The 23,852-nt window shown below is 52.9% G+C and overlaps 1 protein-coding gene across 1 annotated transcript in view; it reads left to right on the top strand.

The window, feature by feature from the left end:
- Window positions 1–19,374, top strand: part of MN1 (MN1 proto-oncogene, transcriptional regulator) — a 51,817-nt gene extending 32,443 nt beyond the window's left edge. The window contains 1 exon segment of the mRNA XM_032256733.1: window positions 16,513–19,374. Within this exon segment, the coding sequence (XP_032112624.1) occupies window positions 16,513–16,694 (182 nt within the window). The 3' untranslated portion in view covers window positions 16,695–19,374.
- Window positions 19,375–23,852: the final 4,478 nt, after the last annotated feature.

The raw sequence follows: 23,852 nt of genomic DNA, 5'->3' as shown, positions 1-23,852 counted from the left end.
AGCCCTGCCTAGGGGGGTAAATGCTTTTCTCATTTGCATTGCATGCCTTCCTGGGGCTGGTTCTCCAGGCTTAGCCCCTGTGGGTGGGTGAGGCCTGGCTTGGATTAGACACCCCCTCAACTCCTGGATGAGTGTGCCCATCTCTTACCGCCTGTGGCAATCCAGGAAATAGGAAGGTGTTTCCAGATGCAGAGTCAGTGGGCCAAGGGGGAAGGCATGATGTTGGGCATTTGGGAGAGTGGGAGACATGTTTTATTTTTTCCTTCCCTCCTTCTCTCCCTTCTTCCCTCCTCCTCTCCTTGTCTCTCTCTTTCTGGCGTGGGGCAGAAGTAGAAGAGGCTTTGGGAACTGATATGGCTTCATCCCAAGTCGGCTGCTCCCTCGCTGTGTGGTGTTGGGCAAGTCACCCCACGTCTCTGAACCTGTTTCTGCATCCTTTAAAAAGGAACAATAGCCTCTGCCTTTGAAGGGAGGACCCGATGAAGTAATATACATGAAATGCTTAGAGTAGTGCCTGGCTTGCCTCTGGTTCTCTTCCCTGGGAAAAATCAGTTACATTACCCTCCAATGTGCTGATACCATCTCTCTCCTTCTCTTTTTTCTTTTCCTTCTTGCCAACGCCCCCCACCAAAACCCTCAACCAACAGCACCTCCACCCACCCCACCCTTCCTGCCCAGAGATGATGTCGGAGCAGTGGAGGGTAATTTCACCGATTTCCATGCTTGGAATTGACTTAAAACTCATCTCAGAGATTATCCCTGCAGGTCCAGTCTCCGGGCTGGGTGGCGTGTGGGTTGGGAGAGTGGCCTTTCCGGGTGATCACCCCGACAGGAGGAAATTGCTGGCACTGGTCAGCTCATGCTAGGGGACGCCTGTGTTTTTGTCTTTATTACAGGCACCTCCATTTTGGGGTTGTGCACACAGGCAGGGTCTAAAATAAACAAGAAGCCCGACCTTCAAACTTCGAAGGAAGTCTGTTGGCTGGGTTGGGTTGTGGGAAGCGAGTGGCTGTAACTCCCCAATCTCTAGGTGGTTTGTGAGAGGGCGTGGCCCCTCTCAGTACATTTGACAAGCCTTCCAACCAAGTCTTGTATTATGGGCACCCAGGAAGCCTTGAAAAGCTCCTTTTCAGGTCTGTCTGGAGGCCCAGGTGACGTGGTTTGAGTCTTTCTCATATTAGGGACTCTTTAGGGCTTGTTTCTGCCCCCAGGAATTGATGAAGTCAGTACATGAGGGCCTACCCTATGCCAGGTGCCAGCGTCAGGGGAGGAAGTAAATAGATGAGACAAGGTTCCCGGTTTCATGGAACTCATACTCTTGGGCCATGGCAGAGAGCAGGACAAACAGGAAAAGTTTAGCACAATTACGGTTGGCGTGAGATGTCACAGGATGGGGAGCACTGCAGCCCACTCAGCGACTTAAAGAGACCTCCTTGGTGAAGGAAGATGGAGAAGTTAGCCAGGTGAAGAGAGAGGGAAAGTGGTGGTCCAGGAAGAGGGGAGAAATGACAGGAATAGTGTAGCCACTCCTTGGTGACGGCGTACTGCAAACTCCATGGTCAAGCCTTCAGGACGAGGAGGGGGTCTAGTGCTGGCTTCGGCAGTAGGGCTGTAATCCTCTGATCTGGTCACATTTCTGCCCTTGACTTATCCCTCTGTGGCCTTGGTTTCCCTAATAAATGGCCCCCGCCAGCCCAGTCTTCCTAGGTCTGGGTCTGCCATCCTCAGAAGACCACAGGGACAAGGGGCTGTCACTTCTGCCCTTGGAAGAAGAGGTACTGGGTGTTAATCCTGCTTCTCTATACCAGAGACAGGCCAAATCCAGAAAATCCTTCTGAGAGGTGGGGTAGAGGTGTCTGGAGAAAATTTGGCAGAAGGTGAGGCCAGGGTTGACCTAGTCACTTACCTCACTCCCCTGCACCCGCCTCTTCCCACACTTCCTGCTGCAAGGAGTGTGGCGGCCCCTCCTTCCCCTTAGAGACCACACCCCACCTTCACAGGACACTGGGTGTTGCAGGCCCAACGGAAAGCCATGCCAGTCAGTATCGCCCAGTTCTCTCTCCCACTCCCAAGCTGGAGACCAGCAAATATCTTCCAGCAGTCCACAGGATAATTTGGGGTGGGGAACACCCACTTGGGTGGCATCTTTAGGTCACGGAGTCACAGTCCTGGCAGCTGACACTCCTGCCACTTTCAAAGGGGATGTCAGTTCAGAGAAGGCAAGTGATGCTCCTGAAATCACATAGCCAGCTTCCGGCAGAGCCCAGTTTCCGGCAGAGCCCAGCTTCCGGCAGAGCCCAGCTTCCGGCAGAGCCCAGCTTCCGGCAGAGCCCAGCTTCCGGCAGAGCCTGGCTTCAGCTTCCTGAGCTGGGGAGAGGAGCCCATTCCAGAGGGATAGCAAGTTGGGGGTTGTTTGTGGCAGGTGCAACTCTTCCTGGAAAGCCAAAGGCTGGATCTGCGGGAACCCTAGGGTGGCTGCTCCTGAGGATGGCTGTGCCGGACACAGGTACCCCAGGGGCTTTGTTCCCTGTTGTTTTAGTGGAAGTAATTAACCAGCTCCTTCTAAGCCCAGACCACCTGCTGCTGCTCCCCCTCTCTCTCTACCCCCTGCACCAGGCACCCACCAAGGAGTGGGCAAGAAGACACAGTCTCTGAACTCACATAGACCCCAGTTCGAATCCAGGGTCGGCCATTGTCGCTGGGTGGCCTTGGTTCCCATAGGGTTGTCGTCGAGAGAATCTGCGCCAGCCCCGGGTCACTGCTCTGCCCAACACCGTCCACTCGGTTCCCACTTGCCCAGCCGGTCACCGTCTGCTTTGCCCATCATGCTGTCAGAGTTGAGGCCGAGCTGCTGTTTGCTGGGCAAGCCATGCAGCTTGCACGGGGGTCTTCAGAGGCCTTGCAGGGGTAAGTGCTGGGAGCCCCGCCCGAGTCCCCCTCCTGCCTGACGTGGCTGACTCACTCAGTCTCAGAAAACCCACCTTTCTCCTTTTTTGCAGGTGTGTTCTGGAATGATTTTTTTTTTTTTTTAACAGCAACCCTCTGCTCCTAATAATGTACTATTGATTTTTAAGTAGAAAGACAGAGAGGTTTCTGCTGTAGCTCACGAAGGAAGATGAGGGCCATAGCAAATGACAAGGACATTTCTGACTCCCTAAAAGTGACAGCACGAATCTTCATTGATCAGATTCGTGGACTGAGCCACCTACTGGGTGCCTGGCTTGCAGCCTCCTCTTACATGAACTTGGACAAGTGACATCACCTCTCTGAGCCTCAGGTTCAAGGGTCAGCACACTTTGTCTGCAAAGGGACCTATCTATAGCAAATATTTTAGGTTTGTGGCTTATACACTGTGATGGTTAATTTTATGCATTACCTTGACTGGGTCATGAGGTGCCCAGATACTTGGTTCACCATTTCGCTGGAGAACTCTGCCCAATGCATACAATCTGATGCACCTCCAGGAAAACAGCCATAAACAAAATGTAAACAAATGAGCAGGGCTGTGTTCCAATAAAACTTTATTTACAAAAACAAGGAGTGGGCCAGTTTTGACTTGTGGGTTGTAGTGGGCCGACTCTGGCAGGGTCTTTATCTGATAAATGAGGCTAGGAGAATAGGTGCTTCCTCCAGGGTGACAGTGAGGAATTAGCAAGTTTGAAAGAATGATCATGTGGTAGGTACTGTAGTTATGTTATTGCCAACATTATCATGTGTCATTCTCTCAGCAGTCCTACCGGGTAAGTCTAAGATCTTGTTTCACAGATGGGGAAACCAAGGCACAGAGAAATTAAGTGACTTGCCCTTAGCCCTTCTGCTCGCTGTTGGGTGACCTGGCACGGGTCCCCACTCCTCTCAGGCTTCTGACTCCCTACCTGTAGCCTCAGAGAGGACTTGGTGATGCCATGCACCGAGCATGATGGTCACATCCATTGTGCAGAGGGGAAGCAGGAGCACAGGCAGGTGTAGTCCCTCGGAGAGGTCGCCACTTGGGGTGTGGCAGGGCTGGAATTAGGAACTAAGCTGAATTTCTTGGGGGTCCAAGTGAGAGGCATCTGACTTGGAAGCGCCTTGGGCACCTGGCCAGTCCAGTGAGAGCGTGGGTCCACAGCTGAAGGTACCGTTCCCGTGGGAGTGGGACTCTTTTCCCTCACCTTGCTCAGAGCTGGAGAACACAGGGACTGCGTTCTCAGTAAGGGGGTGTGTTTCTAGGTCAAGTGTTCTGTGGCAAGGCTAGGTGGAGGAGGTGCGGGCCTCTTTATTAATTTTGATGGATTCCAGATACCCCTCCTCTGCTCAGAAGCCTTCCTAGGCTCCCCATTGCCGGCAGGAACAAGGCCTAACTTCTTCCAGCATCTCCGTGACTGGCCGCACTTGAATTTTGCAGCCTCCTCTTCTCTTGTTTCACACCCATCCCTAGATCAGGGTCCCTGGGCCAGTCTCTTGTTCTTTGGAAGGAGTCACGCCTGGGTGTGGAGTGCTCCTTTCACCTTCTCTTCCTGAAAAGCTTGCTACTCATTCTTTTTTGTTGTTGTCGTTGTTGAGATGGAGTGTCTCACTGTCGCCTGGGCTGGAGTGCGTGGCGCAATCTCCACTCACTGCAACCTCCACCTCCGGGGTTCACGCGATTCTCCCGCCTCAGCCTCCCGAGTAGCTGGGATTACAGGCGCCCACCACCACACCCAGATAATTTGTATATTTTTAGTAGAGACGGGGTTTCACTATGCTGGCGAGACTGCTCTCCAACTCCCAACCTCGTGATCTGCCTGCCTCGGCCTCCCGAAGTGCTGGGATTACAGGTATGAGCCACGGCGCCTGGCGTGTTTCTTTATATAAATAAGAATCGTTATTTGTTGAATGGTTTACCACTTGCCAGGCAAATGCTAGGAGCTCAGCGAGGTGTCAGTCCTGTGTTAAGTTGCTCCAGTTTCTACGTGAACATACTGGGGCTCAGAGAGGGGCAGCGTCACGCCCAGGGCCACCCAGCATGGGGTCTGACACTATGTGGGTGAATCGTGGGCAAGAAGGCAAGAAAACAGAGGGGCTGTGCTGGGACAGGGTTGGAGAGAATCTCAAACAGAATCATAGTGCTTCCTGGTAATACCGTGACCAGCATTTCCAGTGCTACCAGCAAGTGCTAGGATTCTATCTCAGAGTCTCTCCAGAATGGCAGCTACTATTTATGGGCTGTAGTAGGTCCCTGGCACTGTGCTGAGCACTTTCCTCCCTCCTATAAGAATGAAACTGTCTCCATCCCCGTTTCACAGATGAGGAAACTGAGGCTCAGAGGACTGAATTTCCCCAGAACCAACAGGCTGTGCTCTTGCCTAAGATTCCTGGCGATGCCACGGTCCGTAGGAAGGTGCAGGCTGAGCGACTGGCACTCCGGCCCCCGGGCCTGTCACGTCTCACAGCATGCAGGTCAGGAGTGGCCCGGGGGTGTGCAGGGCTGCATCTGTCACAGGTCACTGGCTGCATGTCCAGAGGTGCCAGGCAGGACAAGGAGCCCGATCAGAGATGCTCGGGCCTGGTTTGAGGAGCCAGCTCTGTCCACTCTGCTGTCCGTGGCTGTCGCACGCCACCCCATCCCCTCCTTCAGGGCCAGGGACAGTCCCCAGGACTCAGCACCGCCCACATTCCCTCGTCCTGCCCCAGTTCCTGGCAGCGTGGTTCCGATGATGCTCCTCCGTGGAGCCCTCGGCCAGTTCTCAATCTAAATGACAGCTGCCCTCAGCCAAGTCAACTCAAATTAATTTCCGAAGGCTTCCAGGGGCCTGGCCCAGCCTCTCACCAGACTGCACTGCCGCAGCGGCCGGCTCGAGGCCCCTGCTTCACCCTCATGGGGCCTGGAAAGGGGGGGCCTTGCAGGGCCCTCCCCTCCATCATTAGTTGGGGGACTGTCTTTGTACCTGGCCCTGTGCCCAGGGCAGAAGGGGAATGCAGGCCCTCCCTGCCCCCAGGAGCCCCCTTCCCCGCTGCGTGCTGCCTCCTGTCAGATACGGGAGGGTTGTATCTGAAACTTGGGCACCATCAGGGGTGAGGGAAGAAGCACTGAAGGGGCGGGGGGTGTCAGGTTTTGTCCTTAGCTTCTGTGTCACCCTGGGAAGTTCTCATCCCATCTGTGAGCCTCTGCGTTTTTTTTTTTTTCCCCAAAAAGTATGTGTGTGACAGAGAGATGGAAATAAGAAATAGAGAATAAGAGGGAGAGGGAAGAAGAGAGACGGAGGGAGAGAGAGGTGGATGGAGGGGGAGAAAGCGAAAGAGAGGGAGAGGGAGGCTGGTGGATGATGGACAGAGAGAGAGTGACAAGAGCAAGACTTGAGGGAGAATGACGGAGAGAGAAAGAGAAAGAACGGGACAGATCGAGAAAGGAGGAGAATGCGTGCAAGAGAGAAACTGGAGGTGGGGTGGGTGGGAGAGGTCACGCCGGTCACTTTGGCCAAAGATGTTTCCCTTTTCATGCGACTTTGCTAAAAACCACACACTGTGACATCAGACATCCCTGGACGTGACCCTGGGCCTGTGGCTGGCCGGCTGAGTGACCCTGGGCCTGTGGCATCCCCTCCCTGAGACCCAGTGTCCTCTGCTGTGAAATGGGCTAGCGTGTCAGGTGCTCTTTCCCCCAGGGGGTTGGAGTCATTCACTGAGACCTACGGAGCCTGCAGTCCATGTTCACGGTCATGCCCTGGAGCCGACTTGCATAGAGACGTGATCTGCTTTCCTTTTTCCTTTTCTCAATTGCCATGGCTACGCTATTGCCGGAAGTTAGCATTGACGGGAGGGCAGAGAAGGAGCGGGCGACACAGGTGCAGGGCTGGGTGGAGGAGTGGCTGGTCCCCTGGGCCTGCCTCGGGCTCTGCGTGGCCCCTGTGAGATACCCAGAGTGTCGCTCAGCCTGTCGGCCTCTGTCCCTCCATCCCCATCCTTGGGGTTATGGGTGGCGGTTCCCTGAGGTCAGGTCAAGGTGTCTTCGTGGCCTTTGCTTAGGGAGAACTCCTGCCCCAGCCTCTTGCCTATATCAAATGTAAAATATTTATTTATTTATTTTTAAATTTATTTATATTTATTGATTTTTTTGCGACAGAGCCTCGCTCTGTTGCCGAGGCTGGAGTGCAGTGGCACGATCTCTGCTCCCTGCAACCTACACCTCCTGAGTTCAAGCAATTCCCTGCCTCAGCCTCCCAAGTAGCTGGGATTACAGACAGCTGCCACCACGCCCAGCTAATTTTTATATTTTTACTAGAGATGGGGTTTCGGCGTCTTGGCAGGGCTGGTCTTGAACGCCTGACCTTGTGATTCACTGGCCTCAGACTCTCAAAGTGCTGGGATTACAGGCATAAGCTTATTTATTTATTTATTTTTAGAGATAGGATCTTGCTCTGTCACTCAGGCTGGAGTTCAGCGGCATGACCCCAGCTTACTGTAGCCCCAATCTCTGAGGCTCAAGAGACCCTCCTGCCCCAGCACCCCAAGCAGCTGGGACTACCAACATGCACCTTATGTCTGGTTAATTTTTTCTTTTTTTTCTTTTTGAGATGGAGACTCGCTCTGTTGCCCAGGCTGGAGTGCAGTGGCACAATCTCAGCTCGCTGCAACTTCTGCCTTCTGGGTTCAATTGATTCCGCTGCCTCAGCCTCCCAAGTAGTTGAGATTACAGGCATGTGCCACCACTCTTGGCTAGTTTTTGTATTTTTAGTAGAGATGGGGTTTCACTGTGTTGGTCAGGCTGGTCATGAACTCTTCACCTCAAGTGATCAGCCCACCTCGGTCTCCCAAAGTGCTGGAATTACAGGTGTGAACCACCATGGCTACCTGTTGTCTGGTTAATTTTTAAAAATTGTTTTGTACAGATGGAGTCAGGCTGGTCTTGAACTCCTGGCCTTAAGCAATCCACCCACCTCCACCTCCCAGATCACTGGGATTATACATGTGAGCTACCTGGCCCAGCCCAAATGTGAAATCTGATTGCTCCAGAGGGACAGAAGGGATTCGGGGGGAGGGTTGTACATTTACCCAAACCACCGGTCATTTTAGAGAGGCCCAGATAGGCCCAGAGAGGGGGAGTGACTTGCCCAAGGTCACACAGCAAGCGAGGTGACAGAGCTGACATGAAAATATGAGTCATTCATGAAAACATTTAACAAATACTTATTAGGTGCCTACTGTGTGCCAAGAAGGGGGGGCACATGAGCATGTTTGCCCTCAGGATCTCGAGGCCATCTTCCATGGAGGGATTGTTATCCCCTTCTACAGATAGGGAAACTGAGGCTCAGCAAGTTGACCTGCCCAAGATCACAGAACTGGTGAGGGGCAGAGTTGAGATTGAGACCATGGTGGGTTTTGAACTCAGGCCTTCAAGCTCAGAGTTGGGACAGCCTCTAAGCTGCCAGATGTCGGGGAGGGCTGGGATGGGAACCGACTGTGAAGTTTCAGGTTTGCTGTTTCCCTGCTCGGTTGGTGGCCATGGAGACCCTCTTTCTGATCCTTGACGTTGGCTGAGATTTGCAGTTCCTGCCCCGAGTCCATTGCTTCCTTGAGTTTCCCAGGCCCCATCTATCTTTCTGGAGAAGGGGACGTAGCCCAGGGATCAAGTGTGGACAGGCAGCCAAGGCGGGGTCGTTCTTGGGGTTGTGGGTCCCCGCAGATGGGCTCTAGTTGGGCCGTGGGGGTCATCTCCACAGGGATCAAGTCCCCCACATTTCTCAGTGGTGGGTTCTTGGAGACCGGCCTCAGCACTTCAGTAAAAATCCTGTGACTGCTGGGCACGGTGGGTCACGCCTGTAATACACTTTAGGAGGCCAAGGCCGATGGATTGCTTGAGCCCATGATTTCGAGACCAGCTTGGGAAACATGGTGAACTCCCATCTCTACAAAAAAAATACAAGAATTAGCCAGGTGTGGTGGTGCACGCCTGTAATCCCAGCACTTTGGGAGGCTGAGGCACTCTGGGGAAGACTGAGCTCACGAGTTCCAGACCAGCTTGGGCAACATGGTGAAATCCCATCTCTGCAGAAACGTACAAGAGTTAGCTGGGCGTGGTGGTACACACCTGTGGTCCCAGCTACTTGGGAGGCTGAGGTGGGAGGGTTGCTCGGGCCCAGGAGGTGGAGGTTGTAGTGAGCTGTGATCACGCCACCATACTGCAGCCTGGCCAGTAGAGCTAGACCTTGTCTTAAAAAAAATAAGCCTATGACTGGTTTCTACTGAGCAAGACCCTACTCCTGTGACTTCTGTCTGCCCTGAGAACTGGTAGCAATTTCCATCCTCTTCCCATTCACAGAGAAGAAAGGTGAAGCTCAGAGAGGGAAGGTGACTTACCCAAGGTTCAGCTGCTGGGAAAATGCTGGGGACCTAGTTACAGACCTTGGTCATCTGACTCCAAGGTCCCCCATGGTGTTTTCTGTGTTCAGTGGCCTGTTGGTGAGGGTCCCTGACCTCAGAACACCCCTCTGCCGGAGCACGATGTGTGAGGTCGTGCCGGCATCCAAGCCAGGCCACAGCTAGCGGTGTCATTACCATGATGGTAGCCGGGGCCAGGAGTGCCATCTGCCAGCAGGGAGAGAAGGGTACATATCTCAGAGTAGGGGCATTACAGAAACATCACCAGGGGTTGATAGCCAGGTAAGATGGTAGGAGTCGGCAGGGGTGAGGAGGGGCGGTGCTCTAGGCAGAACTGCAGCAGCAAGGTGTGGAGATGGGAGAATCGGGGCTCTGTTGAGGGAATGTCTAATCGGGGCTTGCAGTGGAGCAGAGCTGAGAGATGAGGTGGGAGGCCCGAGGGGAAATCAGGCTAGGGGCATGCAAAGCTGGGGTGGGGGCCCTGGAGAGCCATGGAAGGTTCAAGCAGGACAGAGGTCTGCTCTGGTTGGTGTTTCAGGAAACTCCCCCCGCTCACAGGTTGGGAGGGCAGTGTGGAAGCGGAGAGCCAGAAGAGGTGGCAGCTGCAGGCAGGAGACGGTGGGTGTGTGGGCCAGGGTGGGTATGTGGGCAGGAGCGAGGTGGGCAGATTTGGAGGCAGGCTCTTCCCTGCCTGGTGCCTGGGCTGACTGTGGGGGCGGGGAAGGCCGAGGAGTGGCCTGGAATGCCTGGGGTTGTCTTGGATGCAGTGGACCTGCCTTTCTAAGGAGATGGGGAACAGAAAAGCTCCCAAGGTCTGGGGCTTACAGATATGTGTGTGGGGGGCGTAAGGGACTCCCAGGCTATAGCACGAAGGCCCCAAGAGGTGGTGGCTCAGCCCTGTGGCCGCCAGACCTGTCTCAGCTTCCAGGCCCAGTGGCCCAGGCCCACAGCTGAGTGGCAGCTGTCACAGAAGCCAGTGTCTCCCCGCACCAGGTCCAAATAAAGGAAACACAAAAATACATTTCCCTTTGTCGGAATCCGGCGAGGGTGAGTTGGGCGAGAGTCATCCGCTATTGTGTGCCGGGGCCCACACTGCTTCTTACATAAGCTCTGAGTTAAAAATACGCCCGGAATTCTCATTTTCCAGCTCTGCCTGGGATTGCACCCTGACCCCCAGCTTTGGCAGCTCCCAGCACCCACAGGGAGGAAGAAACTGCCCCATGGCACAAAGCTAGCTCATGGCACTTCTAGCTCTGGCTGCCTGCTGTGCCTAGAACAGTAACAGTGGCCGGGCGCCGTGGCCCACGCCTGTAATCCCAGCGCTTTGGGAGGCTGAGGTGGGTGGATCACTTGAGCCCAAGAGTTTGAGACCAGCCTGGCCAACACAGTGAGACCCCCTCTCTACAAAAAACAACAAAGATCTGGGGCTGGATGGTAGGCCTGCCTCTGCCTCTGAGTCCGTGTGACCTTGATCAGGCTCCGACTCTCTGGACAGTCTTTCAGTTCATCTGTAAAGAGCAACAGTAGTGCCAGCTTAGGGGATTAGAAGGAAAAATGTGGCCAGGCACGGTGGCTCACCCCTGTAACCCCAGCACGTTGGGAGGCTGAGATGGGAGGATTGCTTGAACCCAGGAATTGGAGCCTAGCCTCGGCAACATAGTGAGACCCCCATCTCTACAAAATAAATTCAAAAAAATTAGCTGGGTGTGGTAGCGCGCACATGGAGTCCCAGCTACTTGGGAGGACGAGGTGGGAGGATCGCTTGAGCCCAGGAGGCCGAGGTTGTAGTGAGCTATGATCGTGCCACTGCTCTCCACCCTGGGTGACAGACCGAGACTATCCCTAGGAAAAACGGCAATGAGAAAAGAATGGTAAGTGTCCGAGCGGCCACCCTGTCTTGAGGGCTCACTGTATGCTGAAGGCTTTCCCGCTATCACCCCATGTAATCCTCCTAGCAGCCTGCCAAGCAGGTTCTCTTACTGTTCCCACATTACAGCCGAGGTTAGCATCCCAGAGAGCCCTTGATATGGGCGGTCGTTGGGCTCTGTCCTTCCCCCCGAATACCCCTGGCCTTCCCTCGGTAGGCAGCAGGGCGGGAGGTGGCAGGGGCAGAAGTCTCCTTTTCCCTGGGGCTCCGTGGTGGCACCATGGCTGGGAAAACCCCCGAGGCAGCCCTTTGCCTGCGGTGGGAGGAGGCAGCCACCTCCGCCCGGCTCACGACGCCGGAGCACGTGGCTCACCCACATTGGAACCCGGTCTGGGGATTTTAGTGCAGAGCATGACGAGGCCTGTTTTGCTGACTTTAAAGAAAAAAAGAAAACTCGGCCCCCTCTGTGGGTGGGTGGCATCTCCAGAAGCAAAATTTAACATGCAACATCCCCAGGTAAACATCCCCTCTTTTCCGTTCTCCCTTCACCCCAGACACAGCCTGCAGAAGAGTCCCTCAGCCCTCCCTGGGCCCGGCCCTGCGGGTCCCCAGTGTCACCTGCGGGCTGGCCAACAACGGTGACAGGCCGTACTTACTCATAGCCAGCGCTGGCAGGAGCGCCCCACGTGCTAAGCATTTTGCATGGATCATTTCACTTCATTCTCCAACTACCTCCATGACGGCTGGTCCTATTATTTCCCGCATTTCCTTGAACCAAGGTTCTGAGAACGGAAGTGATATGCGCAAAGGTTCCCTGCTCCACGGACAGTGGCCGCTATCCTGGTTGAACCCTGTAAGAGAGACGGAGTGACTTGAGTTATTCACACAATTGCCTTTTTGGCACCTGCTCCTGGTTCTCTCCTTCCCTTAATGGAACCGACTGTCTCCATTGTGGACAGAGAAGTTTGGAAGACAGAATCTGACGTGGGTATCGTGATCACAGTGGGGTGAGCTGGGGGCAGCCTGATGATGACCAAATGAAGTGCTGCGGTGTTCAGGGCGGGGTGACGGGGTAGTGGGAAGAGGCTGGAGGACCGGCGATGACTTGTGCCGTGGAGAAAAGCTGAGAGGAGCCTTTGGGTGGAGAAACAGCAGGGGTGTCTGCCTTAGCTCTGGGCCTTGACCCAGCATGCCCATGGTGTCACCAGTCTCTCTGGTGAGGTCCCCCCACGCTATTCTTAGCCGGGCTCAGCAGGAATCACCATCCCTGAGTTGCAGATGAGGAAAACTGTGGCTTTGCAGACAGGAGCTATCCAGGTACGGGGCATTTGGGATGCAACCCTGGCCTGACCAGCTGGGAATCCTGGACTGAGAAGAGAGTGCTACCCCCGGAGCTGGTGGCCTGGCCCCGGGTGACCCCTGGCCAGCTCCTGCCCCTTGGAGCCTCACTCTTCTCATCTGCCAGTTGGGAATGAAGGGCGCTTCACAGGCCCCCCAACTGAGGGCCTGGCGTATGCAGGGTCCAGAGGTGAACAGGCCGAACCTGTCCCGCTCCACGTGGCCACAGTCTGATGGGGGAGGCTGACGATCAAACGGAAAACAGAGCAGCACTCATCAGGTTCTGTGGTGCCTGCCAGTGCCGGGTGCTGAGTGACTCCAGGGTCTCTCCCCCAACCCTGGGAGCTCAGCGAGGGGGTGGTTTTATATCTGGGTCCTGGCGTGGGGGCTGGCTTGCTTGCAGCCCCAGGGAGCGGAGATGGAGGGCCTCTCTCGAGCTGGGGCAGGCCGTGACTTGAGGCGGCTTCCGTGGGACTGATTTATCAGCAGCGACTCGGCCGCCCTGGGAGCTGCGGTCTGAGGGTGTGTTAGGTCCCCCTAGCTGGAATGAATCCGGCGGGAGGATGAGTTTGGTCATGCTTGGGTTGTCAAGAACTGAAGAATAATATTCTCTCTTAAAAATACTCCCCGTGGATACCAGACTGGTTGGCTCTCTTGCTCGTCCTAGGCGGAGGCCGGGGAATCTTGCACCCGTGCTGTGACATCTGGCAAGCCCCTCACCCTCTCTGAGCCCAGGGTGGCCCTGCCAGGGTGGGGAGAAGGGGAACCCCCACTGATGGGCTTGCTGGGGGGTGGAATTAGATAACACACGGAAGTGCTCGGTAGTGTGCCTGGCACGGCCTCATTAAATCCACCCCTAATAAGAACAGCAACGGTTTCTGGCGTTGGTGCACTGCAGGCTTGTGTCTGTAACTTGGGGATGAAAACATCTTTAGAAAATCTGGCCATTTGGGTCTGTCCTACCCATCACTTGGCAGACACCACTTCCTCTGTCCCGGCATGTTGCTCAGGAATTTTCTTTCACCTTCCGGTGAGGCTTCCTCTCACCTTCTGAGTGCTTGCAGAAAGCCAAGATTTCGTCTCTCCGTTGGCAAGAAGCCTCATCCCTCGGAGTCTGTTTCCTCATCTGTAAAGTGGGCACAAGCACTGCTGTGTTCATTCCCTGAGATAATGTGTGCAAAGTGGGGGAAGCAGCCCCCTTTCAGATGTTCTCTCTCTCTGTGTGGCAGTTACTACTTCCTCCACCCCACCCCAAGCCAGATCTTGCAGTGCTTGGAATAAAATTCCTTTTGGAGATGCTAAGCAGGGTAGCAGATAACAAGGCCAGCATGGGTTCAAGAGCAAATGTTGGGGCACTGTGCCTCACTATTGCCAGAATCCGGGGTCTACTATCTTCCTAGAGACCCTGCATCTGATGCCTTCAGCTTTCTGGGGTGACTGCTCCCCAGAAAGCCCTGGGTGGGGTATTAACAGCACCCAGGTTTCACCACTGCTAACCGCCTTTGAAACCTGGGATTCAGAGCCTCAGTTTCTCCTTCTGTGAAATGGGGCAGAGGCTCCTGTTTCATGGGCAGGATCATGCCCTCCAGGCTGGGCCCCTGGAAGTAGTGGGGCTTTAGGGGCTTCTAAGTGGCTGCAAAGCCCTCCTACCCTCCCGACCCTCCTGATATGAATGCTAGTCCTGGCAGCACTGTTTGGGGGTCTCTCTGTGTGCCAGGCCATTTCAAGCCCTCAAGGGAGACGACATCATCCCCATGTTACCAGTGGGGAAACTGAGGTCCAGAGAGGGAACATGGTAGAGACTTGGCCACACAGTAGTGGGGCTGTGACTCCAAAGTGGCCATGCTTTGGTCACAAAGAGACACTGCTTCTTGGCCTCACCATCAGCTCCAGGAGGAGCTGTTAATTGCATGTTAATTGCATGAATGAGGGTAGGGGCCAAGGAAGACTCCTTCCTCCCCAGCTCCGGTTCCTCTCAGCGTGCAGGTTCCAAAGCTGGGTGTCTCTGGGGCTCCAGGGTGGGGGCCCCAAGCCCAGTTAGTCATGGCCTGTCCTCAGCTGCCTGGGCCCATCCCTCTGGGAGGATTTTCTCTGCAGGCTGTAGCTCAGTTCCTGCGGGAGGCCTCCTGCTTAATCCCAGAGGGCAGGGCGGGCGGGTGACTCCTGCCTGGCACAGGGCCCTTGGCTGGGCTTGCACAGAGGATTGAGGGCAGGCCGGTCATGGAGTTCAGTATCTGGGTGTGCTCCCTCAGCTGGAGCAGAGCCCCCCGACCCCCAATTTCAGCTTTTCTCACTTCTACGGAGGCAGAAATCCAACATCAGGCCATATTCAAACCTAGCTTTCTGCCCCTTCCTGGCTCTGGGACCTTGGGCCCACTAAAGTCAGATTCTAGGAAATGAGAATAATGAGACTCTTCACTGACATATGGCAGGTCTCAGGACAGAGCCAATGTCACGCGGCAGCTGTAAATGAGAAGTCCTGCAAATTGCCTGCTCTGGTCTAATTTATACTAAGGTGTGAGTGGTTGGCAGACTCCTTTCTCCTCAAACATGCCTAACACAGGCACCCTTGTGATCTGTGGTGCTTTCTGGCATCATGTGACTCAACGAGAAGGGGATTTTCATTAAGGATGCGGGAGAGGAATAGACCCCCCCCACCCCAGGTGCCCAGAGTCCCTTCATGTAGCCATTGAGAATGGTGCTTTTGTGCTGGTCTGGTTGGGGAGCCCAGATCCTCTGTCTTTACTGCTCTGAACACTTCACCCTCTGTCCTTGTGAAGACAGCACTTTACAGTTTATACAGACACCTTGTACAGATCAGCAGCCCGGTTGACTAGCCATCATACGGAGGTGCACGAACCGGGTGGACACTGCCAGTTTCAGGGGAGGGGACTGGGCTTGGGTCCCTTTGTGGAGCTAGACCTGGGTCTCTAAGCTGTTAGGTTGGAGCTGTCAGACCCCGGGAAATTTTCCCTGCTTTTTTGGGGCTCAGACTTCTCATCTGTCACATGGAGTACGAGAAGGCTCAGGCCAGAGGGTAGGAGGGAATGAAAGATGCAGGCAGGTGCCCAGAGGGCTGCTCCTGTCCCACGACGCCTCCACTCTCAAAGCCACTTCCATGGAGCCTCAGCCCTGCACACCAAGGAGGGGCAGAACCTTCAGAGGTGGGAGGGGGGCTGAAAGGGGAGCGTTTGGAAAGCACATGGGGAGTGCTTATGGCTTGGGGTGCTGTGGGCCTCTAATCTCTGTGGCTCAGCTGTGCTGGGCTTGGTATTCACAAGCACCTTCTCCATCCTTCCTACTCCTCTGGGAAGGTGCTGGGACTCCACAGTTTCTCCTGTGTGACCTGGAGCAAGTCATTGTCCCTCTCTGGGTCTCAGTAGTTTTAGCTATAAAGTGGAGGTGATCATCCTTAGCCCCTGGGGTTGGTAGGTAGTCTGGCATGTTTTAAGAAAGTTCCCAGCTCATGGCAGGCCCTGAGCAAATGTCTGTCCAGAGGATGACACACAAATAGGCTGTGTTCTGGACTCGGGCAGTCCTCCCCTCCACACTTTCACTGCAGACAGCGAACTCCTACACATCCTTTGATGCCCAGTTTAGATGCTCCTCCTCCAGGAAGCATTCCTGACTTACCTCATGTCCAGTTAATCTTTTGGGAACTCTGGTGCATCAGAGATGGGCAAACTCTTGGGTTTATCCTGCCTCATTTTCTTGTTTCCCAATGGGAAAACTGAGGCCCAATGGGGAGTGTCGGGGGGTCTTCCCTTGGCTGAGATCTCACAGATGAATCAGAGGTAACAGCAAGAGGATTTGAAACAACATTTTTAGATCCTCCGGGACCAGCTTTAGCCGTGGAAAGAGGGCGTGGACGATGCCTCTCTTGTATGCCTCTGCCACTGTGGCCCCCATTATGGCGCCCCTCATAGACGAACGCCCCACTAATGTCCTTCTCCCTTCTCTCTCCACAGCCCACGACCTCCCTGCAAACAAGGCCTCAGCCACCCAGCCCGGCAGCCACTTGCAGTGCCTGTCTGTCCACTGCACAGACGACGTGGGTGACGCCAAGGCTCGGGCCTCCGTGCCTACCTGGCGGTCCCTGCATTCTGACATCTCCAACAGATTTGGGACATTCGTGGCCGCCCTAACTTGAATGACAAGAAAGACCCCCTCCCCTGCAAGGCCCTTCCCCTCCCTGTCTCTATCTCCTCCCCCTCAACCTGACCCCACCCCTCTGTTAATTTGAAAGGGCCACTATTGCTGAGTGAATGAAATTTTTTTTTTTTTCTCTAGGTTGGTACCTGCTTAGTGGCATATGGACCGGAAAGGGTTAATTTAAAGGGGGGGAGGAAACCTCAAAAGTTTTTTTAAAAAAAGAAACTTGTCTGCCACAGTATGTTACCAGTGTTAACCCTTCTGCAGTTAGCAAACTTTTGCTTACGCCTGTCCTCTAGCTACGCCCCACGTTTCGGTAATCTTGGCATACATTTTTTAGATGACCTCTTTCGTTGTTTTATTTTCATGCTGCTGTATGTCCAAGTATTGTTATTTCATAATAAGACAAGAGTTGCTTTCCTTTTTTTTTAATTCTTTTTCCTTTTCTTTCTCCCCTCCCCTTTTATTTCTTTTTGCTTTGTTCACTGCTTATGAAAATGGAAATCCTGGAGAATAGTAGTTCTGGAATATTGCCGGGTGAAAGTCAGATTGTCATCACAGTCTTATATATGGACACCCAGTGTCATCAGTCAGGCAGGAGCCAAACAACGTCCCCCTTAGGTATTCCGCCTGGGATTTTGTTTTGTCTGTTCCCTAAGAAAATAGATATATTTTCGTTCCTGCAGACACAGGGCTCAGCCTTCCGTTTCCTTCCACGCGGGTTCTGTTTTCTCCTGCGGGAAGCCCTCTGTCTCTGCGATGGACGTGCGGACGTGTCCGGCTCTGCTCTGTGGGAAGGAGTCAGAATGTTCGAGAGTGGTGTTTTCTCTCCTTTTCTGGGCCTCCTCACAAACATCCAAGCCCTGAATTTTCACGCTGTGCTAAGCAGCCTTTGGTCTGCATGGGGGATGGGACGCTCCCAGCCTGCCTTCTTTGGGGCAAGGCTCCGGCTTTTGCTCTGCCTGGGGCGCTGGAGTTGGAGGAGGCTGAGTTCTTAGCCCTTTCCCTTTTCTGAAAGCTGTTCCTGGCCAGGCGTCCCACAGAAGAAGGAGGGGACTGTGTGTATCTCCTCCACCTCTCTCATCCCATCCCCAGTCCAACCTGGGCAGCCACCCCACCACCCCGCCTCCCGCCGGGAGGGATGAGGCACCCTCTTGCTCAGCCTGCCCAGCCTTCTCTGAGCCTGGGTGTCTTTCTTTGCAGGGATCTGCAGACTCCCGAGGGCTAGAGAACAGGGAAAGAGAATGTAACAAGACGACTTTGATTCCTGAGCCTTTTAGTTTGGATCCCTGGAATTCCTCTGCCCCCTCCCCACATTTTGATGCAATCTCACCCTGTTGCAAAACCAGAGCCATGTCTCAAGCGTCTCACAAAGGAAGAACTGCTGTGAGCAGAGATGAGTGGTGACTGGCAGGGACGGGACAGGCACCCTTGGGTGCTGTCCATGCCTGCAAGAGCCATTTACGGTTTGTGGTGGGGGGACACATAGACTCCCGGGTGGCTCGGACAAGAAGTGACTGATATCACTTCACCCAAATCGGTGACACTTATTTTTAATTTCAGTTTTTGTTAACGAGCGTGTCTTACTAAAAACACTCCACTTGGAGCTCCCCCACCCCCTCCAGGTCCTCAGAGTTTGCAGATCCGAGCTTTTTTTAGCAAGTGACCGGAAGGCTCTGGGCTCCCCATACAACACCCACATTGTTTATTTCAAAGAACTTTTCAGCAAAGGGAGAGGAGCTTTCAGAGAAACCTCACTCTTTTCCCTCCCTTCTCCCCTCTTTCCTTCTGCCGGCCCTTTGGGCTGGGGTCTGAGTCTGCGGTTCTCAGCCTGGGCAGTCTTGACCAGGGGCAAACCCCAGCTGCAGAGGGCAGATAAAGCAGGTGGCGTGAATTGATCATCGAGAAAAGGTGTGAGCCGAGGCAGTTCCTGCGTTCTGCTACAAAAGGAATGGAAAGCGAAGGGAATTTTCCCCCACCACGGGCTGTGGGAGAATTGACCGTATTCTGGGCAAAACTCCACGTCCCCTCTGATTCTGCAGTGTACAGCTGTTTGAGAGCTTCATCATTTTACTTTTGAAACAGGAATGATTTCTCCTTAATTGCTTAAGGCCGGGGAGCAAAGTGTCTTAACTTTTTGTCGTTGACTTTCCCAGCGTTGATTCATCAACACTCTTCCAATCAGCTCATGGTCCTGGCAACCTCCGAAACCCCTGAAGTTTTAAAAACTCTCTCGCTCCCCACCACCCCAGAATGAAACAGCTTTAAAAATAGCCTTAAGCAAAAGGATGTTATTTCATTAAATTGGGTTTAATGGAAAGAATTAAAAGTAAATGAAAAACACACCCAACACGCGAGACTCCGAACACTGGTAATCAGTACTGCATAGCAAACTCTTTGGGAAAGAGAATGAAAACGTTATTGCACATGTAAAATATGAAAACTTAACTCTGCTGTGTGTTAGGCAATCCTGTAATCTTTTTTGACTCTTAAAAGAAATTCATTTCTGAAATGCTTGGTTGGAAGACTGTGACAGCTCATGAAATTGAGTGTTATTTTTTTCTTTCTTTTTTAAAAAAATATGTAAAGTGCAGTCTTCTGTATTCCTGCATATTGTATATACCTGTATATGTTTTCCTGAGCAGTTAAATAACAATAAATATGATGTTAATGGTGAATGTGGTGTATTTGTGGGCGGGGCTGGCTTTGCTTCTCCTCAACTCCATCCTCGTTTTCCATCGGTCTCTATGGGATGTGGGGGTGTAGCCTTGGATGCTGTAGTGGGGTGTGAGTGTGCATGAGTGTGCGAGTGTGTGTGTGTGTCTGTGTATGTGGATGCTGTTCTAAGTTGGGTCATTTCAGCATGTCTCAACCTTGGCACTGTTGATATTTCGGCCTGATAATTCTTTGCTGGGGTGTAAGGGTGGCAACTAGTCTCCACCCACTAGATGCCAGGACCGCCTCCTACCCTTGTGGCAACCAAAAAAAAAAAAAATTAAATCTCTCTGAACATTGCCCAGTGTCTCCTTGGGGTAAAGATCCCTTGGGGGCCAAGAACCCTGCATCTGACTCATGTAGCAGGGGGGCAAGGGAAGCGCCCCCCAGGTGGCTGTGTAGGGCGATGCTTCTGCTTCTGGGTTCCGGCATCAGTTTCAGATCCTAGTGAGCCTGGGACCTTCTGCAAGTTACGCAGCCTCTCAGCTCCACCTTTTCCTCATCTTTGAAGGGGGCCTAGCTCGTGGGGTTGTGATAGGAGACAATATATTGGACACAGCACGTAGGAAGGGCTTCATAGGCGTGAAGCATCAGCATCAGTGCCACCGACTGAGCACAGGGGAGCTGATGGCAGCCTGGAGTCGCACTGGCCAGGGGTGCCTGCTGCTTCCTCTGCTTAGAGCCGTGGACCTCGGGCAAGCAGTTTAACTACAGCCCCCGTTTTTTGGTTTCTAAAGTAGAAGGAGCACCATCTAGCTGGAGAGCCACTGTGAGCATCAGCCCTGTGGAAGGATTGGTTTGCTCGTGGGCCACCCAGCTTCACTCCGGCATCTCCAGCCTCAGACCCGAGGCTGCTGCAGAACCCGCCCTGTCCTTCCCTTTTGCGCCTTTACCTCTCAGTGTTTCTCAAAGCGTGGTCCGCAGAAGCCTGGCTACAGAGACACTGCGGGGCTCTTGGTAACTCCACATTTCTGGCCTTGTGCTAGATGACTGAATCAGAACCTCTGAACTCTTACTTTGCACATAATTATAACAGGTGCGGTTACCTTCTTTCCCAGCCTGCAGCGGATCAGAGGGCTAATGTAGGTGGGCCCGATGCCAGGTTGGAGCGGGAAGATGAGTCAGAAATGATAGCGGCAGATTGAGAGTGGCAGTGCGGCCATTCAGCGTAGAGGCAGACAGCTTACACATGCCTCTGATCACTCTACCCTGGAAAACTGCACGCTCAGGCAGCATGGCAGCAGAAGCTCCCAGACTGGCGCGAAGCTGGCAAAAACTTTAATTACATCCGGGAAACTCCCGGTCTCAGGAGCAAAGCACACATTTAGGAAGACTATCGCCACGGTCGCTTTGCCACCAGGGCTGGAATCCTGAGTGGGAACACCTCCGCAGTCATTGGGTCTCCGGGAGGCAGGCAATGTACTCTCTCTGAGCCTCCGTTTCCTTGGCTGTAAAGTGGGCAGACAGAGTGTCACGACCCCACAGAGCTGTCTATGGGAAGCCCCCTGAGCACAGTGCCAGGCACAGAGGGGAACAGGCAGTGCCAGCTGCCTTCTGACATGTGGTGACACCTTTCCATTGGCATCTGGTAGGACGAGCCTTCCAGACCATTCAGAGTTAGACATGGTGCTTCTACTTCCTGTGATCCATCTGCAGGGAACAGTGACCGCGGAGGAAATTTGCTTTCCTGGGACTGACTCGGAGACCTGGGTTCCCACCCCTCACCTGCAACCGAAGGACACATACAGGTGCAGACAATTCAAACCATTTCATTCCAAGTCAACACATTTATTCAGCTCCTACTATGCAGCAGGAATGGAGGATCCAGGTAATAAAACTGCCATGAATCGAGAGCCATACGCAGTACGAGGCACTTTATAGACTAATATTATCTCATTTAATTCTCACCACAACCTCATGCCAGGGCAGATTCATCCCACGTCACAGACGAGGCAGTGGGCTGGGGGAGATGAGGCGTACACGGATGTGCAGTCAGAAAGCGGCTTTGAGTTCAGTTGTGATGGATATCATGAATGATCCTGCTTTTTTTTTTTTCTTTTTTTGAGATGGAGTCTCGCTCTGTCACTCAGGCTGGAGTGCAGTGGTGTGATCTCGGCTCACTGCAGCCTCTGCCTCCTGGGTTCAAGCGATTCTCCTGCCTCAGCCTCCTGAGTAGTTGGGACTACAGGTGCACACCACCACGCCTGGCTAATTTTTGTATTTTTAGTAGACACAAGGTTTCACCATGTTGCCCAGGCTGGTCTCAATCCCCTGACCTCGTGATCCGCCGGCCTGGGTCTCCCAAAGTGCTGCGATTACAGGCATGAGCCACCACACCCGGCCCCATCCTGCTCTTAAAATACAGTCTAGAATAGGGGGTTAGGAGGGGATGGACAAGTACGTTGATAGTCAAAAGTGAGGGGAATATGCCCAATAATCCATGGTGGTACAAGACATGGATACCGCTAAGAGATTCATGAACCCTATGTGGGAGGCTTGGAAAAGGCTTTCTCCAGCAGGCCATGTCCAGAGAGGGTTTTAAAGGATGAATAGGAGTTCATCCTGTTCATCCCAGCACATAAATTGAGCCTAATTTTGCAGAAGTTTTGTTGTAATTTTTTCTTCAACTTTTTAAGTTTTCTTCATATAGATAATGGCGTATTTATCAGAATATAAGGTTTTACAGATGAAGCCTCTATAGCCACCTAAATTTGGAGAAGTTTAAAAAATCTCTTTAACCTTTAAAGGTCTCCTGCTCAGAGTGACAGTGGTGTATGATCATGATCAGAACTCAAGAAAGGAGGAAGAAAGGTGAAAGAATGATGAGTATTGGGTATGGGCATTTGGGAGACTGCAGGCTGGTGAGAAACGAACAAATGAGTGAACGGATGAACCCCCAGAGAGCCGAAGAACCAAAGACCACGGCACGGACTGGCAAATTGTGGAGTCATGCATAACGACATTGGGATACGTGTTAGCCTGGCGGGGTAGCTAAAGGTCTAGCAGCAGGCTGGCCCACCTTGCCTGTGGGGCCTTTTATTACTGACAGAGAAACACCATCTCACACCTCAGAAAGACTACCGTATTCATCCTGAGTTGACAGTCTTGGGGGACGAAGGCAGAAGGGGCAGAAGGGTCAGAAGGCTGACGAGGACGCTGGCCCAGTTTGAATTAGGAGGGTGGTGGCTCTCCTATTCATCCTTCAAAACCCTACCTGGACAGGCCCCATGCATCATGCAGAGTATGAGGGAGGTGCACTGTCCTCTGTGGCAGATGGAAGTTAAGTGAATTCCATTTTTGAAGCCTCAGAAGGGGCCATGTTATCTGAAGGAAGATTCCAGACGAAATACTGCTGGAAATTTAAAGTGTGTCTTGGAGAGAGACTCTTTGGGCCTCTGTTTTTCTTTCTTTGCAGTAGGGTTGCACCACGATGGTCCCTGAGGTGAGAGGGATCTGGCGGCCCAGGGCCCCATTAAATGTGGACACCTGTGGCCCTATGCCCTCAATTGCAAGTTGTCAGAAGCTTCATTCTGAGATCAAGTTGTTTTTAAGGGATGTAGAAGAAGAGGGGACCCTGGTTACAGGTGGGTCAGCGCTTAGGAGGGAAAGGAGAAAGGGCGGGCAGGGAAGTAATGACATCATCGCCTTTTGAGGCCTAAGAGACATTTTCATGAGAGTTTGTATAGGGCTTTTTAAAGTCACTCTGGGTTGGGGTCACCTGGGTTGTGTGTGTGAAGAGAAGAGAGGGCTTTTAAAGACGTGGTGGGATCTGGCCAGGTGGGCCTCAGATTCCCAGGGTGGATGGATGCGCAGGTCATAGCCCAGGGTCTGGATCCCAGAGCCATGCCTCTTTACACCTCAGCTTACTCATCTGTAAAGTGGGGACAATGTTCACAGGAATGACCACTTCATAGGGAGATTGTGAGTCTCCAGTGAGGGTTTTGCACAGATCTTGCTCACCATAAGTGCTCAGTGACTATCAACTCTTTGTGGCTTTAGGAATCATGGATTCCTTTGAGCACCCACCATATGCTGGGTACTGAAGAGGAGGTGATGCGGGCGTATGGTAACATCCCCGTGAACGTCTAGACCTGCGCTGCCCGACGTGGTCGCCATTAGCCACATGTTGCTCCTGAGTGCGTGAAATGTGTTTGGCCTAAACTGAGATGTTTTGTAAGTGTAAAACACATACCAGCTTTCAAAAATTTAGTACGAAACACACAAAAGAATGTAAAGTATCTCATTAATTGAAGTGAAAATTTTGCTTATTGATTGAATGTTGAAATAATACTTTGAATAAACTTAAAATGCTGATAAAATAATCTCACTTCTTTGTCTTACTTTAAAAACATGCCATATTAGGTTTTTTTGTTTTTTTTTTTTGACGGAGTCTAGCTCTGTCACCTATGCTGGAGTGCAGTAGCATGATCTTGGCTCACTG

This window comes from Sapajus apella, unplaced genomic scaffold (genome assembly GCF_009761245.1).
Source record: "Sapajus apella isolate SASKATOON/1434 unplaced genomic scaffold, GSC_monkey_1.0 scaffold95, whole genome shotgun sequence".
In the NCBI taxonomy this organism is placed as follows: domain Eukaryota; kingdom Metazoa; phylum Chordata; class Mammalia; order Primates; family Cebidae; genus Sapajus; species Sapajus apella.
This window is presented reverse-complemented; position numbering and strand designations above follow the sequence as displayed.